The 27,743-nt window shown below is 43.7% G+C and overlaps 1 protein-coding gene across 16 annotated transcripts in view; it reads left to right on the top strand.

Moving 5' to 3' along the window:
* Positions 1-27,743, top strand: part of PTPRK (protein tyrosine phosphatase receptor type K) — a 564,328-nt gene that overhangs the window by 71,686 nt on the left and 464,899 nt on the right. For all 16 annotated transcript variants that reach the window (XM_040350403.1, XM_040350400.1, XM_040350398.1 and 13 more), the window contains exon 2: positions 12,116-12,238. In XM_040350403.1, the coding sequence (XP_040206337.1) occupies positions 12,116-12,238 (123 nt within the window). The remainder of the gene's footprint in view (positions 1-12,115; positions 12,239-27,743) is intronic.

Genomic DNA, 27,743 nt, shown 5'->3' with positions numbered 1-27,743 from the left:
GCAATTCATGCAATACTTCCTTTTTTGTTTTGTCTCGCGCTGCGGCAAAAAAAATAAAAATCCATTGCCATACACTGCGTGGTGGCCAGTTGAACTTAATCTCAACAAGCCGAGTCCAATTCATTCTAATAGTCCCTGTTCACATCTGGGCCTTCTGTCACCTGACGCAAAACGCCTGTCACTCAAAAGTACATGAACTTCTTTTTGGCAGATTACAAGCGTTTTTTGGCCCCAGGTAGCATGTGCAAGGTACCCTTATGGCAGGGCTCGACAAATCCCGGGCGCTAGGTCGCCATGGCGACTAGAAATAGGGTCCTGGCGACTTGAATTGGAAGGGGGCAAAAAAAAAAAAAAAAAAAAATTTTTTTTTTTTTTTTTTTTTGAGCTGGGGCCATCTGGTGGTGAGCCGTTGGTATTACAAGTTATTACCACCAGATGTGAGCTGGCGCCATCTGGTGGTGGCCGTTGGTATTACAAGTTAAGCATTACAAGTTAAACAGCAATTCTAATGTTGTTTTTCACTATTTTCACTGCCATCTTCTTCCCTCTAATTAGAACCCCCAAACATTATATATATTTTTTATCCTAACCCCCTAGAGAATAAAATGGCGATCGTTGCAATACTTTGTCACGCCGTATTTGCGCAGCGGTCTTACAAGCTCACTTTTTTTGTGAAAAAATGACACATTTTTTCATTAAAAAAATAAGACACCAGTAAAGTTATCCCCATTTTTTTTTTTATATTATGAAAGATAATGTTACGCCGAGTAAATTCATACCCAACATGTCACGCTTCAAAATTACGTCCGCTCGTGGAATGCCGACAAACTTTTACCCTTTAAAATCTTCATAGGCGACGTTTAAAAAAAATCTACAGGTTGCATGTTTTGAGTTACAGAGGAGGTCTAGGGCTAGAATTATTGCTCTCGCTCTACCAATCGCAGCGATACCTCACGTGTGGTTTGAACACCGTTTACATATGCAGGCGCTGCTCACGTATGTGTTCGTGTCTGCGCGCAAGCTCGTCGGGACGGGCGCGTTTTCTGGCTCCTAACTTTTTTACCTGGCTCCTAGATTCCAAGCAAATTTGTCAACCCCTGCCTTATGGACCCATACACACGATCAGGAAATTGTACAAAAAAAAATCCGCTTTCGTACGATAATCTGCATTCGAGACCAGCACATTTTTTTTTTTTTTTTTTTAATGTAACTACCAGATTATAAGATTTTCATTTAATCAATAGTCATTTGGAAATACAAAAACACTACAACACATTAATCATCACGTCCAGATTTTTTTTTTGTTGTATGAGAATTTTTGTAACTTTAGTACACTTTTAATTTTTGAGATTAGCATGTAAATAATAAAAGACCATTATTCGTGTGGTAATCTCATTCTATGTACCAGGCATTAGACACGTGTCATAATCTCTGACAAGACCTATAGTAGTTAGAGGAAATCCTCAGCTGATTGAACCTTTTGCTCGTCATTATTAAAAACTGCATTCCTATGGACCTAGATATTAGAATAGCAAAATGGCATTCTTGGAGTATGAGCATAAGGGAACAATATATATTGAGAGTAGTGATTATTCTGTGCCCTTGTGATATTACATTTGGCTGAATGGTGTATCTGGGCTTGAAGCCAATGCTCTGTTACTTCCATGTGTGCATTTCTATTTTGATAGGTAGGGAGTACTCTTCAGTTACAAAGGTTCAGTCCTATGATTCACTTCTATAGACACTTTGAGCAAAGAAATAATTGTAACATTTCATCGGGCATGGAGATAATGTGACAGGAAAAATGATATTTTATACTGTTTTTTTAACATTTTAATATGTGGAATTAAATTAGTTCACATGGCTACAATTAGGGACATCCATCTTGTTAAATTATTAAATATGTGATCTATTGGTAGATGGTGTTAATATACTAGAGGCTGTTTAAAGTCTAAAAGGGGTAATGACTGCCTTGCAGACCCAGGTCTCCATTGTGTCATCGTCTCCTTTTTACAGCAGACAAGGTTAGGTTGGCTGCACAGGGAATATCACTTCACTCATCACTTTACTTCTATAAATAGCAGATCCGTTTTTGCATAAAGTGATTGTAAATCCATTTTTTTTTTTTTATACATAAGGTTTTATACTTGCATGCTGTGTGCAGTGAAATTGCACAGAGTGGCCCTGAACATCCTCTTCTGGGGTCCCCTGTTGGCACTCCTGGATCCTTCTGTCTGGTGAGTGCACCCATACAAAGCCACTTCCTATGGCAGTGATGGCGAACCTTGGCACCCCAGATGTTTTGGAACTATATTTCCCATGATGCTCATGCACACTGCAGTGTAGTGGGGCATCATGGGAAATGTAGTTCCAAAACATCTGGGGTGCCAAGGTTCGCCATCATCACTGTCCTATGGGGTCACCCGTGCTTGCTCCTGATCCTCGCTGTCTGCGTTTATGTGCTGGGTCCTCCCTCTCCCTCGTTGCTGGCTTTGATTGACAGCAGCAGGAGCCAGTGGCCTCAGCAAAGCTTGTGACACCAGAATGTAAAGGGAGCAGAGCTGCAGATGGGCACAGCACTGAAGGGCTCAGGTAAGTATAAGGGGGCAGGGTGAGGGGGGATACTGCCACCTAAACATTTTTTACCTTGATGCAAAGAATGTATTAAGGTAAAAAAATATTTAGGCTTTATAACCACTTTAAGAGTTGTATCGTGAGCATGATGGATGCCTAGCCATAGTAGCACAGTAACATATGCTTTATCCTTGATTACACTGGGACGCTTTACTCCACTTGTGTGACTCAAACAGTTCCCTACATATGTTTCTCAGTGTGAGAACCAGTTAGAAAGTTTCCCATGACAACACCTGCTGCTTCAGCTTTCTGAAATGATTGCTTCGCACCCTGAAGGTGTGTCCATAATGCGGCAAGGCAAAGGATCAGACGATTGGTAAGACACTTAATATAGGCCAGTGGTGGAATGCGTTTTGTTTCCTCCAAGGCACAAAAAAGTTATGCTTGTCTACAAGCATGTGTGACTGTGTACAGAACGACACCTGATACAAGTCTGGTATGTCTAAAACAATTGATCTCCTGATGGACACAAACCTTATCGGACTGATCTCCCTGAATAAGGTAATGTACCATCCCAGCTGTGTCAAGTATCAGGATTGATTTATTGTCTGTAGCCGCAGACTGGTCAGGGTGCCCATGCTGATCCGTGCCTATAGCCAAAAGCACCTACCGTTGACACGTGAACATCAGAACTGGACCATGGAGCAATGGAAGAAGGTGGCCTGGTCACTTTCTCTTACATGTGGATACCTGAGAGAGACGTGAAGAAAGCAAGGCAGCTGAGGCAGTGTGAGGTTTTGGGCAATGGTCTGCTGGTAGACCTTGGACCCTGCCATTCATGTGGATGTTACATGGCATGTACCACTATGTGACCTACCTAAAACTAACTGTTGCTGACCAAGTACACCCCCTTCATGAAAACGGTATTCACTAATGACAGCGGCCTCTTTCAGCAGGATAATGCACCCTGCCAAACTGCAAAAAAAGGGTTTGAGGAACATGATGAGTTGAGGGTGATGACTTGGCCTCCAGATCTCAGCACAAATGATTATCTGGGATGTGCTGAATAAACAAGTCTAATCCTCGGAGTCCTTACTTTTTTAAAAGTAGTTATAAACCTCGGATGTGAAGTATCTCTCTAAAGTGTGTAACTGTCTCAATCCAGAGCACTAAGGCTACTTTCACACTGGAGCGGGGGGCGTGTTACTGCTGTTATAACGGTGCAGATAGCGGGGAGCTTTTAACCTCCACTAGCCGCTGAATAAAGGGTTAAAGGCGTCTGCAAAACGCTGCTGCCAATTGATTTGCAGGCGCTTCGGCAACGGTACCCATTGATTTCAATAGCAGGGGTGGTGGAGGAGCGGTGTATACACCTCTCATGCACCGCTTGAAAGATGGAGGAACAAAGCAGCAGACAAAAGTGACACTAAAGCTTCGTACACACAATCGGATTTCCTGCAGACAAAGCTGTCAGACTTTTTGGTCCGAAGGGGGGGGTGCCTGGATTTTGTTTTGCATGCAAATGGCACACAATTGTTGGCCAACAAACATGAACATAGTGACGTACTACATGGTTTTTCAGCTCTTGAGCGCCACCCTTTGGGCACCTTCTGCTGTTGTGTCTGAGCTTAGCTTCCGAGCATGCATGTTTGTACTTTGGACTTGACTTTTGTCTGACGGACTTTGTACACACGATCGTAAAATCTGAAAACGGACCATTGCCTGGAAAATGTTGTTATTTTACACTAAAATGCAATAATAAAAAAAAATAGAAAATAAATCTTTTAAGAGCTTTGTGTGTAAATGGAGATGGGTGGGGGCTATCATCCTCTCACTCATCTACATACCTAACAGGCGACAGAACACGACTGCCTCTTCCGCTGCCCGCGGCTTCGGTAAGCGACTGAGGGCACCGGGGCGGCCCTCTCCGTGGCGAAGATAAGTGATCATGCAGCGAATTCACCAGAGACCACTTTTATCTGAAAGCGGACCGCCCGCTGAAGAGGATACTGGGGTTATGGTAGCTAGCTGCTGCCAAAAAAGATATTCCTCTTCAAAGTACTGACGTATAATGACAGCGGGTGGTCTGTAAGTGGTTAAAGAGCAACTGTCATCTCTGTCCAGTAGCGTAGCCTCTTCTGACCCGCTGTTGACTCACCGACAGTCTCCTTCACTTTAATGGGACGGCTGGTGATGCCGCAGTGACGCAACAAGGTGATGGTGGCAGCAGGTGAGTGGATGCCCACTACCAGACACTGCCATGATGGATCTGAAATGACAGGTGCTCTTTAAATGTAAGGATTCATTCTTGCTGGAAGTTAGAATCTTTTAATATTTGCAAAAAAGAAAAAAAGATTCCCATTTAGAATAAGTTGTTAAGGTAGTAAATATTCTCAAACTGGTAGTTGGGGGGGGGGGGGGGGGGAAACCTTAATTTTGTTTTCAAATATTAAAGATTCTATTTGGAATAAAAAAACTGTCGAAAGTAAAACGGCAATATCGGAACCGCTTCAGTCATACAGTTTGTAGTGTACATAGATTTGCAAAACAATGAGATAAAGGAATATTCCTGACCCTTGTTTTATCTCATGGTAATTCTGTGAATGCATCAATGCAGTGCATGGTATCCCAGTTTGCTTGGATTCATTGAATGAGTTTACCAAAAATTTAAATCTTGCAGAACATACAGCCTCATGCTACATAACTAAGCTCCATTTCATGCTGAATAAACTAATAATTGTATCTTAAATAGAACACATCCTTTGGATAGATTTTTACTCCAAACGCATTTTATTAAAATTTGATAATTTTTTTTATTTATTTGAATTATTATATTTATTTTTTAATCCACCCTGGTTGTGCTAGTGGTGGCATTGATTAATGGCACCCTAAACGTTTCCAGTAAAGACGTGAATTAGAGGCCGGCCGATATTTGGTGTTTTTTAATTAATCGGTATCGGCCGATTTTTGCCGATTAAACTTCAGCGCGCGACTTGCTAAAAAGCTTCTGTAATAGAAGTCAATGCAAGTTGCCTGAAGTTTCCCCTAGAAGCATCTTCTCCCTCCTGGGCAGCCTGCCAAGTCAGAGATGAGAATTATACAATGTTTCAACTTCAATGAACTGAATTCCTGTAGGAGAGTTCTCAGTTTAACCATTTAAAGACTAAATCGTTTTTTAACACTTGTTGCTTACAAGTAAAAATTCTGTATTTTCTGCTAGAAAATTACTTCGAACCCCCAAACATTATATATATATATATATATATATATATATATATATATATATATATATATAGTTTGTGTGTGTGTGTTTACACAAACCGGTAATCAAAACTTTTGGGGGGAAAAAAAACCCGCTAACTTTACGGTTTAGTTTTTTTTTTAGATTTGTTAAAGTGTATTTTGTTTGAAAGACCGCTGTGCAAATACCGTGTGACATAAAATATTGCAAGAATCGCCATTTTATTACCTAGGGTCTCTAAAAAACACACACACATTATGTGTGTGTGTGTGTTTTTTAGAGACCCTAGGTAATAAAATGGCGTTTCTTGCAATATTTTATGTCACACGGTATTTGCACAGCGGTCTTCCAAACAAAATACACTTTAACAAATCTAAAAAAATAAAATAAACCGTAAAGTTAGCGTCCCCCCCCCCCCAAAAGTTTTGATTACGTGTGTGTGTGTGTATATGTGTGTATATATGTGTGTGTGTGTGTGTGTGTATGTGTGTGTGTATGTATGTGTGTGTGTGTGTGTGTGTGTGTGTGTGTGTGTGTATATATATATATATATATATATATATATATATATATATATATATAATCACTGATTGGAGGCTTGCTGTGTTTAAAATGTTTAAATGTAAGACATTTTCTGTATTACTTAGTTGAGTAATAATGGAACTTGCGCTTTTTGGAATCCTCACACATTTTGGTACCTTTTTCAGGGGGGAGGAGAGAGCAGATACCTGTGTAATCCAGTTATTTGCTCCCTCTTCCGGGCATAGATCACTGTGGTGACCTACGTCTGGAGCCTACTTTACCCCCCCCCCTGCTGTCTTCTGGGAGACGCACAGCAGGGACCAGTGGGATCGCGCAGCACGACTCGCGCATGCACAGTAGGGAACCAGGAAGTGAAGCTGCAAGGCTTCACTTCCTGATTCCCTTACCGAAGATGGCGGCAGCAGCACCTGAGGGGGAGATCGGCTTTGGGTGCCGACATCACGTGTGTCCAGGACAGGTAAGTGTCCATATATTTAAAAGTCAACAGCTGCAGTATTTGTAGCTGCTGACTTTTTTTCTGCGGAACTCCGCTGCTTTCACACTGGACTGTCATTCTAGTGACAGTGTCATCCCAGCTAGCGGCCGATGAAGGGGTTAAATGCTCTCGTGTAGCACCACTGCAGAAGCGCTTTGCAGACTCTTCGGCAGGGGTGCCATTCATTTAGATGGGCAGGAGTGGTGGAGGAGCGGTATACACCGCTCCAAAGATGCTGCTTGCAGGACTTAACATCCTGCCAGCTCACCGCCTCAGTGTGAAAGCACTCGGGCTTTCACACTGAGACTGCAGAGGAGGCGTTTTTACAGGCACTATTTTTAGCCCAAAAGCGCCTGAAAAACGCCCCAGTGTGAAAGGGGTCTAACTGTTAGATTTTATGAGATGAAGGGGGGGGAAATCGGCATCATTTATCGGCCATTGCACGCCGCGATTTCTATCGGCATCGGCCAGAAAAAATATATCGGTCGACCTCTAACGTGAATGTCTATGCACACATGCAGGAGTTTCTTTGGAGTGTTTTGTTTGTCATCCCATTCAAATTTATGGACTGCCATCTGCTTGTCACGGGAAAACGAGCAAAAAGGCACAGTCATGCAATGTGGAAGTGCGAACGGGACCTTACAGTAAAGGATAAGCTAACGCAAAACTTTGTTTCTTATACTTTTTAATCTCAGAACCATTCTCATCTTTACATGTGGCTTATTTGCAATGTTGTCTTGGTTGCCTGAGGGCTGCAAACATGCAGAAGAACTGATTTGAGATACTCCTAATCATTTGTGCCTTGTGCAAACAGTACTGTGAGCTGTGCTTTGTCTGCCACAACCATTGATGCCTATCACCTGCTTAAGACTTGTTCTGGGTTCCTTTTTTCTTCTTGTTGCCCTTTAGAAAAAAAAAAAAATCGAAATGTAATATAGAATTTATTAATAATATTGTATTTTCTCCCTGACATTCTGTGTTTTTGGCAGTTTTAGGTGCAAATAAAGCTCCACTCAGCTCTTTAGAATCATGAGTGCGGTTGACATGTATTTAAACTTGCAGCACAGATTTTTTTATTTATTTTTTATTTACAGCACAATCTGTAGTTTTGTGCAAGACTATGGATTGTTCATGTTTTCTTATTTGTTCTGTTTTCCGTTTGACAAATAGAAATGTTATAAATGTCAGTATATCTTGTTTTGATAAAATAAGGGACTTCGAAATGCTACAGCAAGTGCGCTTTGTGGGGCAAAACGGTGGCGGTTGCTCCATAAGCGTGCACCCAGAACCTAATCTGCATGCAGGGCGCCGGACGTGTGGATTTCACTTGAAAAAAAAGAAATGAAGCATGTGATTAGTGCCTAAGGCTCTAATTGGCTTAAAAGGGTGAGCTTGGGGCACAGAGCCCTGAGCCCACCCAGTTGTGTGACAGTAGCAAATTAATATTTGCTATTGTCGTCCTGCTTCTCCTCCCGGCCAATCAGGAAGCGGGTCTTAAGACCCAATTGGCCGAAAGAAAAAGTGATATTGGATGGGAGCAGAGGAGAGGTGCCAAGGAGGAGATGCAGGAGAAAGCCACAGAATCTGCCCGCAACCTAGATGGGCTAAGTGCAGGGCTGATGGGCAAACGAATGGGGGGGAGGGGCTGTGTGGGTGAGGGATGGTATGGTATGGTCGAGCGATGGGGAGGGGATTTGATCTGCCAAATGAATGAACGGGGGTGGGTGCTTTGTTTGCTGCCCCCTCCAGAAAAATAGAGCACCGGCCACCACTAGGGTGCATGCATGCAAAGACGATGGAGTACAAACTTGTGATGGGGTAGTTTGCTGTACGTTTTTATCCCCTTTATTGTGACCTTAGTTTAGTACCACTGCATGAGTTTACATTTTTGTATAGAAGTAGTTTCAGGGCTTGGTTCTACTTCTCAATGGTTAACAAATGCTGTACTTTGTTGAAATGTACAGACAAATGATTAGAAGTGATACAATTAGTACTGTATAGCAGTAATGTATTGCGGTTAAGATAAGCAGGGGATGATGAATGCGCATCTTTGACAATGAAAAGGTCTTATTTTAAATGTAACTTAGCTGGGCAAACATGCCCTCTCTGTCTATACAGTAGAGAAGCGATATATATGTAAGCCATTGTTTTCTGACCTGAGTAAATGCCAAGTTTGCAATTTTGGTAATTACATTTCTGGATTGATGTTCTTTTAATAACTACATTAGTCTGTCTGGAATTATCATTCAGAATCCATTACATTAGCCATTTAAACAATAATGTATAAAAAAAAGCATTGAGTTAATTTATTGTATCTGTGTATTTTTGACAGAGGTTAACGTGAATGATGATTGGCTTGTAGATTGAGAGAGACATAAATGCGCAGTGGCTCATGAAGGCCAGTGTAAGGTGGAAACGGCTCCTGTAGGAAGGCTGCAGTAATTAACCTGAGAGTTTATGGTGGCTTGTTTTCTGACACCTATTCACACCTGAGCGTAGCAATTTACTGGCGTTTTTTTTAAGCTTCTTTTTTTTATTTTATTTTTTTTATTTTTTTTGCAGCTTTGTTGTGTTTTTTTTTTTTTTTTTTTAAGCATTTTAAAAGTGTATTAAAAGCTTTTTACGGCTATAGGCATTTTTGTTTAGCCAATAGAAAGCACTAGGGAAAGAGGGAGAGGAAATAAAGGGCGACGAGCTGATATTGGAGTTTTTTTTTTTTTTTTTTTTTTACAATCGGTTTTCTGCTCATGTCGGGCATTTCTATTAACCATTTGCCGATCAGCCGGCACAGTTTCACTGCGACAGCATGGCACGGCTGGGAAAAACGACGTTGTTGCGTCGCTTCACCCTGTGGCCACTAGGGGCGCGTGCCTCGCCAGAGGCATGCGCCACCTGCTGCTCGACCCCAGAGGGGATGCGAGTGCTCGGCAGGCGTGATGACTGCCGGGCATACCGCGATCATTCGTGACACAGTGAGAACTGGGCTCTTTCAGGGGAGAAAAGACAAGTCGTGTGTTCATACCAGGGCTGTGGAGTCGGTAGATAAATGTTCCGACTCCTCAGTTTTATGTACTTCCGACTCCTCTGTATTAATATGCGAATGTATTTTATACATTCCTTGAGGGAAAGAAACGCAACCTACCACAGGACTACTGGCTGGGAAGCCAACAGTCTACTGTATTGCACAGTTTAAGCAAAAGACAAACACAATGAAAACAATCAAGTGGCTGGATAGTAGCAGCAGGCATAAACATCAGGAACAGGATCTTTACCAGTTCAAAAATACAAACCACATTATTTGGTTGTTTTAGAACAAAAACAAAGCTTATCTATAATGAACCAAAAACAAAATCTGTAAAACCTAGAAATGGTTTATATTAATCTTGAAATGTAGTTATAGGCTTAGCAAATGCAAATCAATTCAATGTAGAGTTCTAAGGAAGAGAATTGCCTCCGCCAGATCCTCTTTCATAGAAGCTCTTAAGTCAGACTGAGCCTAGGTTCACACTGCTGCGAATTCAAAATCACGGTAAAATGCGCGATTTTACCGCGATTTCGCGGCTGCGATTTTGCCGCGATTTCGGCCACAATTTAATGTAAATCGCGGCCCGAAATCGCAAAAAGTAGCACAGGAACTACTTTTTGAAATCGCAGATGCGGCGTCGCACTGATTAGGACAGTGCCATTGCCGACAATTGCCGCCGATTTGAGATGCGATTTGACATGTCAAATCGCATCTCAAATCGTTCCAAATCGTACCCAGTGTGAACCAGGGCTTTATTATTTTTAGGGCTGAAAATAATCTTTTGACACTGACTTGGGTAGGTGGCATTGCAGTAACTATTCTGGCCACATCACTAACGATCTCTGGATAAACAAGGATGGCTTCTTCAACAGTAAGTTTTGATGAGCGATCATACTTTTCAACTTCTTTTAGTGCTTTATAAAACTCCTGTTGGAATTTTTTTATTTGGACACTTACTGGTTCTCTAACATGCGTTCCCTGTAAAAGCAGAACACAACACTATGGAAAGTATAAGTATTGCAGCTCCTAATTGTGCGTTGCGTGCCATATAGTGAAGCACATGAAAAGCATGCTTCTTCACGGTCACTTAACGTGTTCGTTTTGCGGTTACGTGAGGCACTGCATGCATTGGTCTTTATTCTTACAGTAGAGAAGTCATTAATTATAACTTTTTGTGAATTGGGACATTTAAACTTTCTTTTTTTTTTTCTTTTTTTTTATTCCAATCTAAATTTAGTAGGAGTCGGAGTCGGTGCATTGTTTGCCGACTCCGACTCCAGGTACCCAAAATTTCCCCCGACTCAGACTCCTCGACTCCGACTCCACAGCCCTGGTTCATACTAGAGGAAATGACAGATCACTGTTCATACTTTGTAAGTCTCATCCCCCTTCAGTTAGAACACAGTTAACTCCTTGATCGCCCCTAGTGTTAACTCCTTCCCTGCCAGTGAAATGTTTACAGTAATCAGTGCATTTTTATAGCACTGATCGCTTTATGAATGTCAATGGTCCCAAAAATGTGTCCGCTCTGTCCGCAATAGTGTCGCAGATCACCGCCATTACTAGTAAAAAATAAATAATTCTATCTCCTATTTTGTAGACACAATAACTTTTGCGCAAACCAATCAATATACGCTTATTGCGATTTATTTTTTATTTTTTGGGGGGGATATTTATTATAACAAAAACTGAAAGATATTGTATTGTAAAGTCCTATGGGGCCAAAAACATTTGTAATTTTGCCAAAAAGAAGCTCATGTACTTTTTTTGAGCTTCGGGCGTTTTTGCTTCAGGCGACAAAATGTTTTGTGAACAGGGGCCATTGAAATTAATGGAATTTTGCTTGTTGAGAGATTCAGAGCTGAGTGTTTTACAAGCTAAAAATCGCACAGGTGTGAACAGGGTATTGGAGTTCACAGAAAGTATCCCTTTATGTACAATTTTTATTTTTATTTTTTTGATGTTACTGTATTGAGATTTGTTTATATTGTCAGTTTGAAAAATAGGGTCCTCTGGAATGCGTTGATAGATTAAATTGAAAAATAAACGAAATTCCCCTTAACTTTGAAAAAAAATATGTTTTTTTTTATATTCTTTTGCGTTTCTGATATATGAAGAAACATGGTAAACTTTCTGAAAGGAAATGCAATAAAATTTTTTTTTTTTTTTTTTTTTTTTTTTTTATGTATGTATATATCTCTATCTCTATCTTCTATTTTTGGAAATCTTATAAATATATAATTTTTTTTTTCTACAGGAGGATGCACCTTCGATGATGGCCCAGCAGCTTGTGACTATCATCAAGATCTATATGATGACTTTGACTGGGATCATGTCAGCGCACAAGAACCCCATTACCTGCCTACGGAAATGCCAAAAGGTGAGCAGGTTTACGCTGACCCTGCAGTGCATACTGTACTACTATTGCCTCTGATAAATGGTTATTGCAGAATGAAGCAAGCTTGATTTAGTTGGCTTGAGAAACAATTATTTTTTTTTTTCTGAGCTTGTTCTCACAGATGAATTGTTCATTTTGGCTTGCACTTTAAAATGCAGCCAACATTAGAAAATGATTCCAGTCAGGTCTAGGCATACATAACAACCTGTGTTACAGTGCAATGAAAAAGCCTGATGGGTGGTTTGATTTGCATTTCGACATTTGACATTTTAACTTTTTTTTAAAGCTCAGGTTTAATTGGGGGGTGGGGTTAAGCACTAGAGATATGACCGAACGCTGATGAAGAGTGTCTTATCTGCTTGCTGCTCTTTACTGTAAAAGTTCTGCTTTTAGTGATACCTACTGTTCACATTGATATATGGCACTGCAAGGGTAAACTTGCCTCCACTGTAACTAAAGGCCCATACACACGTTTGGATGGGACAATCCGACCGTCTGTATGCTCCATCGGACAATTGTTGTTGGAATTTCCAAAAGCATATGTTTGTGCATGCTCTCAAATTGTCCGACAAAACACGTGTTCCGTCGGATTTGTACACAAATCCGTCAGACTAAAATCCAAAGTACAAAACATGCATGCTCCATACAAATGCTAAACATCAGCTAACAAAAGCAGACGTTGCCCAAAGTTTGGCGGTAAAGAGCTGAAAATGTTCTGCTGTGTGTATGTTTGTGTGCAAGTTTATAGCCAACGACACTTCGGACAAAAACCCACGGAGAAGTCCGATGGAAGTCCGACCGTGTGTGCGAGGCTTAAGGATGGCCACTTTTTATCCCTCTGATACAATACTCCTTGTATATTTCCACAATGAAGCATGTTCTGTAAATGGAGGAGAGGCACATGTGCTGTCACACCAAAATATTTTTTTTTTTTAACAGTAAAATTTTTTATTTTGAAGACAGACAACAAAGACACACACAAATCAACGACAGTACAAGCCACAAGGGCAGCAGAGTGATTACACAATCATAGTAAATCAGCATATATATAACATAGCTATGGTGGGATAGTAGGCCGGCCACACAACTCACAGGACAGACTTCAGGAATAAAACAAGTGCCAATCTCGGGGCACCAACCGCAGGAGGGAGGTAGAAAGGCAGGGGAGACAACAAGGACAAGGGCAGGGGGGGGGGGAAGGAGAGGGAGGTGAAGGAGAAGGAGGGGGGGAAGGAGAGGGAGGGGGGGAAGGAGAGGGGGGGGGCAGCGACCCGCGGGACACCTCAGTCAGGGGCCATCACAGGGGGGTTATCAACAAATCAGTTAGGTGAGTCAATCCACTTCGACCAGATTTTTTCAAATTTGGCTGGACAGTTCCTGCTCTCATACGTCAACCTATAGAGTGGGAGAACTCTATTAATCGTAGCCAGCCAGGAGGACACTGTGGGGAGCTCAGTGCCCCGCCAGCGCAGCAGGATCTCCCTCCTGGCGTAGAACAAAGCAAAGGTGATACCCAGTTTGGTGTACCTGTCACCCTCAACCTCACCCAGGTAACTAAGGAGGAACACTTTCGGATCCCTTACGAGCTCCACCCCACAACGGTCCGAGAGGACCTCCGCCACCTCCCCCCAATACGAAGCTAGCTTGGGGCAGGACCATACCATGTGAAGGAACGAGCCCGTTTCCCCCAAACACCTGGTGCACCTGGGGCTCCTGGAGGGATAAATCTTAGCCAATCTCTGCGGAGTGTAGTAGGCCCGGTGCAAAAATTTTAATTGTATAAATCGGTCTCTGGAGGCGATCATAGACGGAAGAAAGGAAGAGACACAGTCCTCCCAAATCTCCTCGTCCAGATCCGGGATGTCCGCATTCCATTTGGCCAGGGCCCCTGCCGTGGTAGTGTCGTATGCTACCGTGAAACGTAGGTATAGGGATGAAAGGGGCTTCCCCATGACACCCGAAATCAGGAGGCGCTCAATCGAGTCCGACTCGAGCGCAACCGGTTCCGGGAACTGGGCTGCAAGAGCGTGCTTGAGTTGTGCATACCTAAAAGTAAGGGAGGATGGAACCTTGTAGATCCGGCTCAGCTCCTGAAAGGGCATCACCACACCTCCCGGCATAATATGCCGGAGGGTAAGGACGCCCCGCCGAGCCCAGACCACCGGGTCAGGGACCGTGTTCAGGTGGGGGAGGAGGGGGTTACCCCAAAGCGGGGTATGTGGGGAGACGGTGTTGGGCTTCAACATTCGAGCCCTAGAGGTCGCCCACACTCGAATAACGGTCGCCATTGGCCCCGTAACGGAGGGGTGAGCCCTACATCCCCGAAACACCAGGTTAGATAGGGCTGCGTAGGAGCCCAGGACAGCCGCTTCCAAGGTGACCGCCGGGTTCTGGCGTGGCTGGGAAAACCACCAACGGACTGTCACCAGGACCGCCGCCCAGTAGTATGCAATAAAGTTGGGGAGGGCCAACCCACCCCCGGACAAGGGAAGGTAGAGGGTACGTTTCGCAACCCGGGGTGGACTACCCGCCCACACAAACGTCATCACTATACTGTCAAGACGTCGGAAGAAGGATTTCGGGATAGTGACAGGGGTCTGGCGGAAGAAATATAGTAATTTGGGAAGTATCACCATCTTCACGAGGTTCCCCCGTCCCACCGGTGAGAGGGGGAGATTACGCCACGTCGCACAGCGCTTGGTCACATGTTCTAACATCGGGAGGATATTCTTCTCCATGTACGACCCCGACTCGAGGCCCACCCTTACCCCCAGATAGGTGAATTCATCCACCCATCGTAGGGAAGTATGTGAGTCAGTGCGAATCAACGAGGGGTGGAGCGGAAGCAACACCGACTTGTCCCAATTGATTCGCACTCCCGAAAAACGCCCGAACGTCTCAAAATGCGCCAGTGCGTTACGCAGGGAGGTAGAAGCATCCGCCAAGTACAGCAGAGCGTCATCGGCGTAGAGTGACAATTTCTCCTCTAGGGGGCCCACCCTGACCCCTCGGACCTCCGGGTCCAGCCGGATGTGCGCGGCCAGCGGCTCCAAAGCCAGGGCAAATAATGCCGGTGACAGTGGGCAGCCCTGCCTGGTTCCCCGCTCCAAGGAGAAGGAGGGGGACAGGGTCCCGTTGGTGCGAATACGCGCTGTGGGGTGAGCATACAACATTTGTATCCAGGACAGGAAACGGGGGCCAAAACCGAACCGCGACAAAACCGCCCAGAGGTAGCCCCACTCGACCGAGTCGAAAGCCTTCTCGGCGTCGAGTGAGGCCACCACCCCGGGATCACCCGGGCCCGCCAGCGCCAGGTGGGTATGTAAGCGACGAAGATTGATATCAGTGCCACGGCCAGGCATGAAGCCCGTCTGGTCCGGGTGGACCAAGGCCGTAATAACAGTGTTGAGTCTATTCGCAAGGACCTTCGCGAAGAGCTTTGCGTCGACGTTAAGGAGAGAGATAGGGCGGTACGAGGAGCACTGGGTAGGGTCCTTGCCAGCCTTAGGTATTACCACGATTACTGCCTCGCACATCGAGTCCGGGAGTGCTCCCGCCTCTGAGGCCGACGAAAAAAGGGATTTTAGTTTAGGGGCCAGATCTTCCTCGTAGGCCCTATAAAATTCGACCGGGAACCCATCCGGTCCCGGCGTCTTGCCTCCCTGCATCATCTTTAGAGCCGCCTGTATCTCCTCGAGCTTAAACGGGGCATCTAGTTTGCGCACAGAAGAGGGAGTGAGAACAGGGACATCCACCTCCTCCAGGTAGCTCAACAGGTCGGGCAAATCGTACGCCACCCTGGAGCTATACAAGCGATGGTAATAGTCAGCAAAGCATCTGTTGATCTCCTGTGGAGTGGAGTGGAGGGTCCCCTCCCCGTCCCTGACCTGAGCTATGGCGGACCCACCCGACTGCTCTCTAGAGAGCCAGGCCAAAAGCCTCCCCGTTCGCTCCCCCTGTTCAAAAATGCGTTGGGACTGATGAAGTAACTTCTTCTGTGTCAGGGCCGTCCGTAAAAGAACTGCCTGTTGCGTCAGGGACTGAAGGCGGGAGTAGTGATGGGGTTCCCGGGTGCGGACGTATAGGGCCTCCTGTCTAACCGCCTCCCCCTCTACATCAGTGAGCTCAGCCCTGCGTTCCCTCCGGACCCCCGCAATGATTGTTTGGTAGTGGCCCCGGGAGGAGGCCTTAAAGGCATCCCACACCGTGGTCTCCGCGGCCGTACCTGGGTTATCTACCCAGTAGGCCCGGAGAGTGTCGTGGAACCTGGGCTCCACCTCCGGGTCGGAGACCCAGAACCTGGAAAGTCTCCAGAGGGTGTCAGTCGGGTCAGTGGTCAGGGTCAGTGAGAGAAGCAGGGGGGCGTGGTCCGAAATCCCGCGAGGGAGGATGGCTATGTCACGTACCCTGGGCAATACCGGCGCCCCAACATATGCTAAGTCAATTCGAGAGAAGGATCTATGGGTGGCCGAGTGGCAGGTGAAGGCCCGAGAATCCGGGTTCCTCCATCGCCAGACGTCTGTAAGCCCATACGTGTCCGCCCATTCTGCCAAGCCCTGGCGAGTAGTACCCGATGGGGTGAACCTGTCCATACCAGAGTCCGGGACCAGGTTGAAATCACCCATCAGGACCACATTGTCGCAGGGAAACTGCGCCAACTTGGCCGCAAGTGTTCCCAGGACACCCAGGGAGGCAGGAGGGGGCAAATACAAACCCACTAGAACCCACGGGATATTGTAAATCAGAGCGTGGACCAGCACAAACCTGCCATCCGGGTCTAGAACCAGATCGAGGAGTTTAAAAGGGAGTGACTTGAGTACCAGGACACTAACCCCCCTGGCATAGGTAGAATACGTTGAATGATAATGGTGGCCTACCCAAGGCTTTTTAAGACTAAGGGTCTTGCTACCCACCAGATGCGTCTCCTGCAACACACACACGTGAGGGCTGTGCTTCTTAATGAATTGAAAAACGAGAGACCGCTTGATCGGGGAGTTAAGGCCCCGTGCGTTCCAGGAGAGGACATCAAGAGTAGCCATAACAATCCCCCAAGAAGATCACCAAAGGAGCGAGCAGACACGAGCGGCCCGGATCGTTCACCCCAGCCAGAGTCCGGCCCGAGGAAGGGTCCAGGTCCACCATCCCAGCAATCACTATATAAAAAGGTTGTCGTACTGTCATAGAACACATAACAATCAAACATAACAGGGCGCCAACCGGGCCACCCAACCCCCCCCCCCACCCCCCCCCCCAACATGGAGGAGAGCTTGCATCCCAAAACAGACCCCAGCCCTCAGGCTGGATATGAGGGCAATGAACAAGCGGCTATCCGCTTCTGTTAAACTAAACAGTCAGTGAACCTGAGTATCCACAGAAGGATAAAGTGTGTGGAACACCCGGAGCCCCGGGGGCGCAGTTCTTAGGTAGTAGAGAGCAAATACTCCCAACAGGGAGACAAGGCAAACAATAGTAGTCCAGTTCTTATACGGAGGGGGGGGGGAACACCCCCACCTAGAATATCAGCAGGAGGTAAAAAATGGGGGGGGGGGGAACAAGAAGGAGTCCATCCGCTGCAGCCGGAACGCTAAGGGGGGAGCAGGGGAGGCATCAACAGGTAGTCAGTGTAAGGGACAAGGAAAAGGGGGGGTTTCCTGCGGAGCTGCGGGTATGCAGGAGGTCCATGTCCACCATCTAGGGGGGGATGGCCAGCAGGCCCAACAGCCATGGAAGGCGACAGGGCGACCCCCGGGTCCGGGAACTGGGCAAACCCCCTTCAACGGGCACAATATGTCCCCATCCCCCCACGGGAAGTCCCCCTCGGGGAGTTACTCACAGTCAGCCGATGAAGGGTGCAGGAGAATTAGCGTTGCAGCCCGCTCAACGCGGTAGGGACTCGGCCCAGGCCGCAGCATCTCTTGGTGAGGTGAAAAACTGTACCCTCTCTCCATCTTGGACCCGGAGCCTAGCAGGGAAGAGCATGCTGTACTTGACACCGCGGTCTCTCAGCATGGCACGGACGTGGTCGAATGACTTGCGCTGACGCTGCGTTTCCACCGAGTAATCCGGGAAGATCAGGAGCCTGGCGTTCTGGAACTTGAGTTCCCCCTGCAGACGTGCAGCCCGGAGGACGGTATCTCTGTCCCGGTAGTGTAGGAGCTTGAAAATGAAGGTGCGCGGCGGTGCTCCTACCGGGCCCCTAGAGGCCGGTATTCGGTGGGCCCGCTCTATAGAGAAGTAGGGGGAGAATCGGGCGCCCGGGAGAATGACCGGGAGGATCTGTTCCATGAAGGCCACCGGGTCCGCGCCCTCCGCCCCCTCCGGGAGCCCAAGGACTCTTAAATTGTTGCGGCGGTTCCTGTTCTCGGCGTCTTCCGCTCTGTGCTCCAGGACCTTCACTCTGGCCTTCAGCGACTGAATGTCGGCGTGATGATCCCTCTGGATATCCTCCAGATCCGAGACCCGTCTCTCCGCCTCCGACACGCGGTCTCGGAACGTGTCTAGGTCGCGGCGTATGAGCGCAGTTTCCGCCTGGACGTGATCGATCTTGATGGTGAGGGCGGATTGGCAGGTGGAGATCGCCGCCATGAGGGCCTCAAAGGCCGCCGACCCAGCCTGGATCGAATCATCCCGCTGGGGATCCACGTGGGACGCCATGTGGTGTGTAGAGGCCGGCGCTCTAGGCCCAGACTTGGGTGGGGTGACCGCGGCGGCGGCGTTACGGCGGGTCCGGCAGCCCCTGTTGTTCCGGCGCATTCCCCGGGGACTAGGGTAAGAAGTGGTGAGGTAATGGTCCGATTTCCACACTCGGATCAAAGCAGGAGAGGATCTCAGAGCGGGAGCTCAGCAGCTACACGTCTGCTCCCAGCGCCATCTTGGACACGCCCCCCACACCAAAATATTTAAAGCAAAATTTCACTTTTTAATGACCAAAGAGCATTAAAATATTTAAATCCAAAACCCTTTTTTTCATCTTAAAATTATTAATGTGTGCGAGAGAGAGTGTGAGTGTGTACCCAAGGCTTATACTCGAGTCAATATGTTTTTCCCAGTTTTTTTGTGGTAAAATTAGGTGCCTCGACTTGTATTTGGGTCAACTTATGCTTGAGTATATACGGTGTGTGTGTGTGTGTGTGTGTGTGTGTGTGTATATGTATAATATATAATCCAAATTGAACAAAGTTATTTTCAAGTTAACCCCAGCATGCTCATGTATCCTGCATTGTTGAAGTACATCTAAAAAAAAAAGGTGTGTGTGTGTGTGTGTGTGTGTTTTTTTTGTTTTTGTTTTTTTTTTTGTTTTTTTTAGATGTACTTCAACAATGCAGGATGTATGAGCATGCTGGGGTTAACTTAAAAATAACTTTGTCCAATTTGGATTATACACACACACACACACACACACACACACACACACACACACACACACTATACTGAAGCACAAGCCGACCCAAATATAAGTCGAGGCACCTAATTTTACCACAAAAAAAATGGGAAAATGTATTGACTCGAGTATAAGCCTTGGGTACACACTCTCACACACTCAGTGAGAGTGTGTGACAGAGTACCCAAGGCTTATACTCGAGTCAATAAGTTTCCCCCCCCCCCCGTTTTTTTTTGTGGTAAAATTGGGTGCCTCGACTTATATTTGGGTCGGCTTATGCTCGAGTATATACGGTATATGTGTGTGTGTGTGTGTGTGTGTGTGTAATATATATAATCCAAATTGGACACATTTTATTTTCAAGTTAACCCCAGCATGCTCATGCATCCTGCATTGTTGAAGTACATCTAAAAAAAAATTATACACACACACCCCTTTTTTTTAGATGTACTTCAACAATGCAGGATGTATGAGCATGCTGGGGTTAACTTAAAAATAACTTTGTCCAATTTGGATTATACACACACACACACACACACACACACACACACACACACACACACACACACACACTATACTGAAGCACAAGCCGACCCAAATATAAGTCGAGGCACCTAATTTTACCACAAAAAAAATGGGAAAACGTATTGACTCGAGTATAAGCCTTGGGTACACACTCTCACACACTCAGTGAGAGTGTGTGACAGAGTACCCAAGGCTTATACTCGAGTCAATAAGTTTCCCCCCCCCCGTTTTTTTTGTGGTAAAATTGGGTGCCTCGACTTATATTTGGGTCGGCTTATGCTCGAGTATATACGGTATATATGTGTGTGTGTGTGTGTGTAATATATATAATCCAAATTGGACACATTTTATTTTCAAGTTAACCCCAGCATGCTCATGCATCCTGCATTGTTGAAGTACATCTAAAAAAAAATTATACACACACACCCCTTTTTTTTAGATGTACTTCAACAATGCAGGATACATGAGCATGCTGGGGTTACTTGAAAATAACTTTGTCCTCAGACTGGGGAACATTGTGGGTGGGAAAGGGCTAGGTTGAACTTTAACTTTAAAAATGCAGCATATCAAAAACTCTCATATTTAATGTCCAAATGCACATCCAGAACTGTTGATTTGCTTGGAGGGCTTTTTGATTCCTCTTGACATAATCTTGATGGTTATAATGGCTGTAATATGGTATGTATACTGTAATATGGTTATACTTTACAGAAGCCATGGTTTTTATACACCGCATGGATAGAACGGTCAGTAAGCCTTGAATATCTGTTTCTAGAAGGCTTATACTGTTCTATACCCTGATTGCAGCAAAGGCTTCAAAAGATTAGGGGTTATAGCTACAGGCCCAACAGAGTTGTCTAGTCCTGCATCCTAATAAATCAATGGACTGAAATAAACCTTTGTAAAGTGCAGCCTCTGTGAGAAAGTATTTGCATAATTGTATTTTTTTTTTTTCTACCACCCAAAATGGTACCATTTTTATTTGTAATATATAAACGTGCGCACACACTAGTTCAAGAAGGTGTTGAATTGATTTATTTATGGGAGCTAATCTTTTATTGACCCATATTTGACTTTAGACCTGGAAAGCGCCTAATCTTAGCCAACTTATGCTTTGTCTCCAGTGACATTGGATACAAATTTTGAGTCAGCTTGTGAAGTAAAAATCAAACATCGGCAAGATTAAACCCTCCCCACCTCAAAGTATAAGAGCACAATCAGAGGGAAAGTGATTTATGTAAATGTTGGCATTGTTAATTACCATGGAGAATCGGTAATGAATAGATGAAGAGGTACAGCCTTGCTGACCTTGCCTACTCACCTTTGATGAACAGCTTAATCGACGGTTCTAAGACAGAATGATATTCAGGGAAAATGAAAGCGACTAAGTTTTTAATTAATGTAGTATTATGTAATTCATCATATGATTGAGGTCACTGCTATTTAAGAAAAGCTTGCTTGTGGCAAATGAAAAAGGACAGCAGAAGAGTTGTATCTAGGACTGTGGTGCAGAATGTCAGTGGATTTTACAACAATTATAAAGCTGTAATTTAGATGCATGTCTAAAGGGTGGACTTTCAAGTGAAGATCATTTGTATGTAAACGTTCTTGATAAAAGATCTCACATTTTATCCATGCCTTGCTCTTTTTTTCAAGTGTTAAGAAGCTTGCCAAGCCCATCAATGCATTCTTTCTGCCATTGTGTTCTCCTGGTGGTGGGGCAGGGGTAGCCATCCCCACTGGGAGAACACAATGACTACTGCTAGCGGCTATAGTAGCCACTACAAATCTCATGCAAAAGGCTGGTTGTACCCAAGTTATCTATGGGGACATTCAGCCTTGCCCATACATGGTTTGAATCTCGGCTGGTCCCTGCTAAATCAGCCGAAATTCAAACTGTCTATGGCTGGCTTAAGCATCTCATAAGAAACTCGAACTGTGAAAGAAATAATGTGTAAACCAGGCAATTGGAAGAAGCTATTTTAAAAATCACCTTGTGATAATAACTAAGGCATTCTACTTTACATTTTATATGTATCCAGTCGCATGTTGGCCTACCTAGTGGTTAGCAAACAATGTTTTTTTAGCATTCTGTAGACCAAAACATGTTGGTATTTCCCCACGGTGACATTTTCACCTGCTATTGCTTGCATTGTGCCTACAGGTTATGGGATAGGCAACTCTACCACATCATCGGTGACTTTTCAGTCATTTCAAGGTTTTATTAGCATACAGATATTTGAAGAGGAATTTCACTATCTGCAACCAACAAACCCATATTTTTTTTTTTTTCAAGCTAGAGTTAGAATCTCCGAGTTTTTTATCGGTGTGCCTGCTGTGGAGATTCATGCTCATATGTAGCCATTAAATTTTTTTGCATCAAGGACTTTGGAGTTGACAGCTCTTCTGTTTTTATATAATGATGAATTTTGTATTACGAAAACGCATGAAGTATTGGAATTCCTAAATGCAAAAAACATCAAAAATTAAGAAAAGACCACTAGTATAGACATGAGTTTAGTAAACGGCATGTTAAAAATAATGTATTAAGGGAATGCAGTAATTGCATTGAATGCAATAATATTGCATGATGAAATGATGAGTAATTTTTTTTTTTATTACATTAATGCTGTCATCACACACAAACTAATATATGTATTTATATAAAGTATGTATGGCTTAATGCGAATAATTCTATTAGCAGTTTTCTTACTCTGAGGAGTTGTGCCTTTGGCTGCTACTAAAACCTAAGCACTCTTGAGCTTTACATTTCTCAATTGACTGTCATTGATTACTCTGTAAGAGTAATGATCAGTACTCAGCATCTTGGCCAAAGATTTCTTTTAGAGTGCTTTTTGAAGCACTTAAACACTTTCCTTAGGATTTGGTATCCATTTTATTAGACATTGAACTTGAATATATGGAGTACCAGGGTACATTAAAATGACTGTTAAAAACAAGACACTACAGAAGACGAGGAGTTGTATAAATAGTTTGTTGGCAGAAACTGTTGATAAAAGTCATTTTTACGTTTGCTTTACAATCTAAATTCTCAAGCCTCATGCAGACTCTTCCTTTTAAAGGATAACTGTTGTTTGAAATATACTTTCAAGCCTGTTTTGTTTACCCCCACCCTTTTCATAGTTTGAAACCGTGATTAAAGAAAGGGTTGCATGCAGATTCTCCATCAGTTTTTACTAATTGGCTTGTCTTTGACTGCTTCATTGATTATGTTATTAATGGCAGCATATACCAACAGTATGGGTGAGCAGGGTAGTCCAGATGAGGACTCAAGAGCAACAGGGGTTTGTCCTGAGCTGGCCTATAGTGAATAATGATCAGCTCAGCACAGACACCAAAGGTTTATAAGCCTTACGAGAGATTGGGCTGCATTTATACCTTAACTTTTTTCATTATATGCTTTTTTAAGCGTTAACTGTAAAGAAGAAAGTCATGCAGGCTTGATGGTTCGTGAAGAAACCTTCTATCCATTCTTCTTCACACCTCTGAACTTCCGTTGTTGTGGGGGTTAAGAGCTTCAGGTCTAACAATGCTGTCGCCAGAAACTTCTGCAATAGATTACAAAGCAAGACCTGAAACTATTGACCGTTCCATAACCGAGAAATGCCATTTTTTTTCTCTGGATTCAGGCAAGTACAGTACACTATAGAGGGATATGCTTTGTTCATATTTTATGTTTAAGGATTACAACCACTTTAAAATGCATATGATATTAACCTGCCAAGGGTTTTTGATTTTTTTTTTTTCAGGCATTGTTATAGTGCACCTGTTCACCCATTGCTTTTGGACAGTTATCTAAGGTTACTACTCGCTACTGCCTTGGGTACCAGGAGATAATACCTAAACTGGCAATCAAATACTTTTTACTGAACGAGGGTGCTCTGTCCTATGTACCCGGGCCACTGGTAATAAAACATAGCTTTTATAAAAGATGTATTAACTTGGTGTGTGCTTACTTCATGGAAGGATTGGTGCTTATTGGTTGGAAAACAGCAAAAACGATGATTTTTGTAGGTACAGTCAGCAAAGGTAAAGAAAAAACAGAAGAACAAAAAATCCTCATTTTACTGAATGTACATGATTTGAACAGCTCCTATTCTCAGAACCAAAAATGGTTAAGCTTGGTTGGTATCCCCCACATCCAGGAGCCCCCCATGTCATCTATGTGGCTCCAGCCTCCAGTTGATTACATCACTATGCTGTGGTCCACTATGTCCACTGGTTAACCTCTCCTTGAGGGCTGTATGTCTTAATTGTTCAAGCCTTATTGTGGGCTTGCCTATAGGTACAAGTAAAATATTTTTTTACAACCACTTTTAATGTGAAGAGTAAAATCCATCACCAGCACTATCGGCTCTGCTTTCCAATTATGCCTGGGTGTCCTTTTTTATGCACATACCTGCCAATACCATACCTAGGTAAGCCCCCCCCCCTCTCAAATTTGCTGCCAAAATATTACATTCTTCAGGTTAGCCTTATGGAAACCACAAGACCTGTTTTGTAAAACGGGTAATAGGATAACTTTTTTTTATTTTTTTTTTATAGATCTGTCCCACCCATTTACAGAAATATAATAACCTTTTGTTTCATGTAGCTGGTTGGTGAACATCTACATAAAAGATATTTGCATAAATCCATTTAGTAAAAGTTAATGAGAAAAATACTGTTTGACCAGATGGTCAGTTTAATGGTGCAAAGAAAATCAGTTTGATGTCAACCCCTTGCACTATTAAACTACACATCTATTTGCTGCCACTAATGATTATTATCTTTACAAAGAGTTTCTCTTCTCATAAATTAATAAAGACCTACACTTAACAAATTTTGTTTAGCCAATGCTCAGAAGGGAAATGTTGTAAAAGATAATTTTTTTAGTTATGTGCTAGTGTTTTCACATCAGAGAATTGTTTTCCGGTTATTTTTAGTGTTGGCCCGTTCAGTGTTCATCAATCACTAAACAAAACTCTCTAATGTGCTTTGAGAGAAAATAAAGGTGGAAACAAATGCACTCCACACTTTTTCATATTTTATTTCTAAAAAAAAAAAAAATGTTCAGTTCACACCTATGTGCCACGTTGTGTTGGTCTATCACAATTATCATGTTTAACCCAATAAAAATAAATGTATTTATTTTTTGGTTGTAACATGACAAAATGTGGAAAATTTCAAGGGGTATTCAAGGCACTATAAATGCATATTCCGGTCACACACTTGTCAAACTTGGAAGTTTCATTATCTTTAGGTTGTAACAGAGTTCATGCATTGAACAGTCTACAGTATTCTGCCACTCATATTTATGATCATTTCCTAGTTGCCAAAAAATGTAACTCCGTGGAAAACTAGTAAAAGGCTGTTGGATATCTTTCAGAATTGTCTGCACAATGGCCAGCATTAGACCAAAACTAAGGTTGTGCACAGACAAATGACAAGAAATACCAGAAATGATGTAAATCTTTCTGTTGTAAAGGATATAGGGAGATATATATATATATATATATATATATATATATATATCTATATATATCTATATATATCTATATATATATCTATATATATCTATATATATCTATATATATCTATATATATATATATATATATATATATATATATATATATATATATATATATATATATATATATATATATATATATATATATCCGTTACCTGCTGTTATGTCGTGTCTGGAATTCAGGCAACACTTTTTCCTTGGAGGTCAGTGCAGGGGGGCTACTCTTGGAAAGCAAAAAAATTGGTCTACGTTTTTTTTCATATAGATAATTTCCAATGAAAATGTTCATATTTGGATGCCAAATTATGATTTCTACATTGCGTGTGCGCAAGTATGTACTGGTATGTGTGTTTATATACACTATATTACCAAAAATATTGGGACTCCTGCCTTTACACACGTGAACTTTAATGACATCCCAGTCTTAATCCGTAGGGTTCAATATTGAGTTGGCCCACCTTTTGCAGCTATAGCCGCTTCAACTCTTCTGGGAAGGCTGTCCACAAGGTTTAGGAGTGTCTATGGGAATGTTTGACCATTCTTCCAGAAGCACATTTGTGAGGTCAGGCACCAATGTGCACGAGCAGCCCTGGCTCGCTGTCTCTAATTCATCCCAAAGGTGTTCTATCGGGTTAAGGTCAGGTTTTTATGCAGGCCAGTCAAATTTGTCTACCCCTAACTCTCTCATACAAGTCTGTGTGTGTGTATGCATAGATAGATTTTTTTTTTTTTACCAAAAATATGTAGAAGAATACATATCGGCCTCTCCTTAGGAACCAACTATATACAGTGTTTTAACAGCTTGACGACCAGCCGCTGTCATTATACTGCAGCAGGTCGTCGTGAACCGTCGTACCTGTACGTCGGTGCCTTTTAGCTCTGCACAGCGAGGGTGCCAATGCGAGAGACAAAACAGGGGCGTGTGTAGAGAGAGAGAGAGGTCCCATCCCCCACTGTTGGTCCCATCCCCCACTGTTGGTCCCATCCCCCACTGTTGGTCCCATCCCCCACTGTTGGTCCCATCCCCCACTGTTGGTCCCACCCCCCACTGTTGGTCCCACCCCCCACTGTTGGTCCCACCCCCCACTGTTGGTCCCACCCCCCACTGTTGGTCCCACCCCCCACTGTTGGTCCCACCCCCCACTGTTGGTCCCATCCCCCACTGTTGGTCCACACTGTACACGGTTAACCCCTTGATCGCTCCTTAGTGTTAACACCTTCTCTGCCAGTGACATTTGCACAGTAATTGGTGCATTTTTATAGCACTGATTGCTGTATATATGCCAATGGTCCCAAAAATGTGTCAAATGTCCGATTTATATCCACTATGATGTCGCAGTCCCGATTAAAAATCGCAGATTGACACCATTACTAGTAAAAAAGAAATCTAAAAAATGCCTTAAATCTATCCCTGATTTTTATTACCAAAGGCCTAAACTGAGGAAAAATGTTGCTTAAAAAAAAAGTGGGGCTGTTTATTAATAGTACAAAATATTGTTTTTTTTTTGTTTTGTTTATAGTGCAAAAAATAAAAACCGCAGAGATGATCAAATGCCACAAAGAGCTCTATTTGTGTGTGGGGAAAAAAAGGACATCAATTTTGTTTGGGTACAGCGTTGCATGACCGCGCAGTTGTCGGTTAAAGCGATGCAGTGCCGTATTGCAAAGAATGGCCTGGTCATTGAGTAGCCAAGGTCATTAAAACTGCATGCAAAAATGCATCAAACGCGGGTTTAACGATGCACCGCACGCATGAATGTGATGATAGATTAAGGCTCTTTTCACCCCAGCAGCCATATTTATCCCCCCCCCCCAAAAAAAATGATCCACGTTGCATTACTTTACAAAAGATGGCGAGAGGAGGTTTACAGTCATTCAGGAGGCTGTCCTATTTACTTTCATAACTTGTCAGGTGTCGTCTGTCTAATTTTGGCATATGTTATAAATTGCAGCAATGATGTATACTCACCCGAACAGTGCCATGTCGGCTTGTAGGTGGGCAGTAAGGAGAGACTAATAAAAACCACCTGTTTTTCCTGGCCACCCATGT

This window comes from Rana temporaria, chromosome 4 (assembly GCF_905171775.1).
Source record: "Rana temporaria chromosome 4, aRanTem1.1, whole genome shotgun sequence".
NCBI lineage: Eukaryota > Metazoa > Chordata > Amphibia > Anura > Ranidae > Rana > Rana temporaria.
Note: the sequence above shows the minus strand (reverse complement) of the source record. Positions and strands in the feature narration are given on the sequence as shown.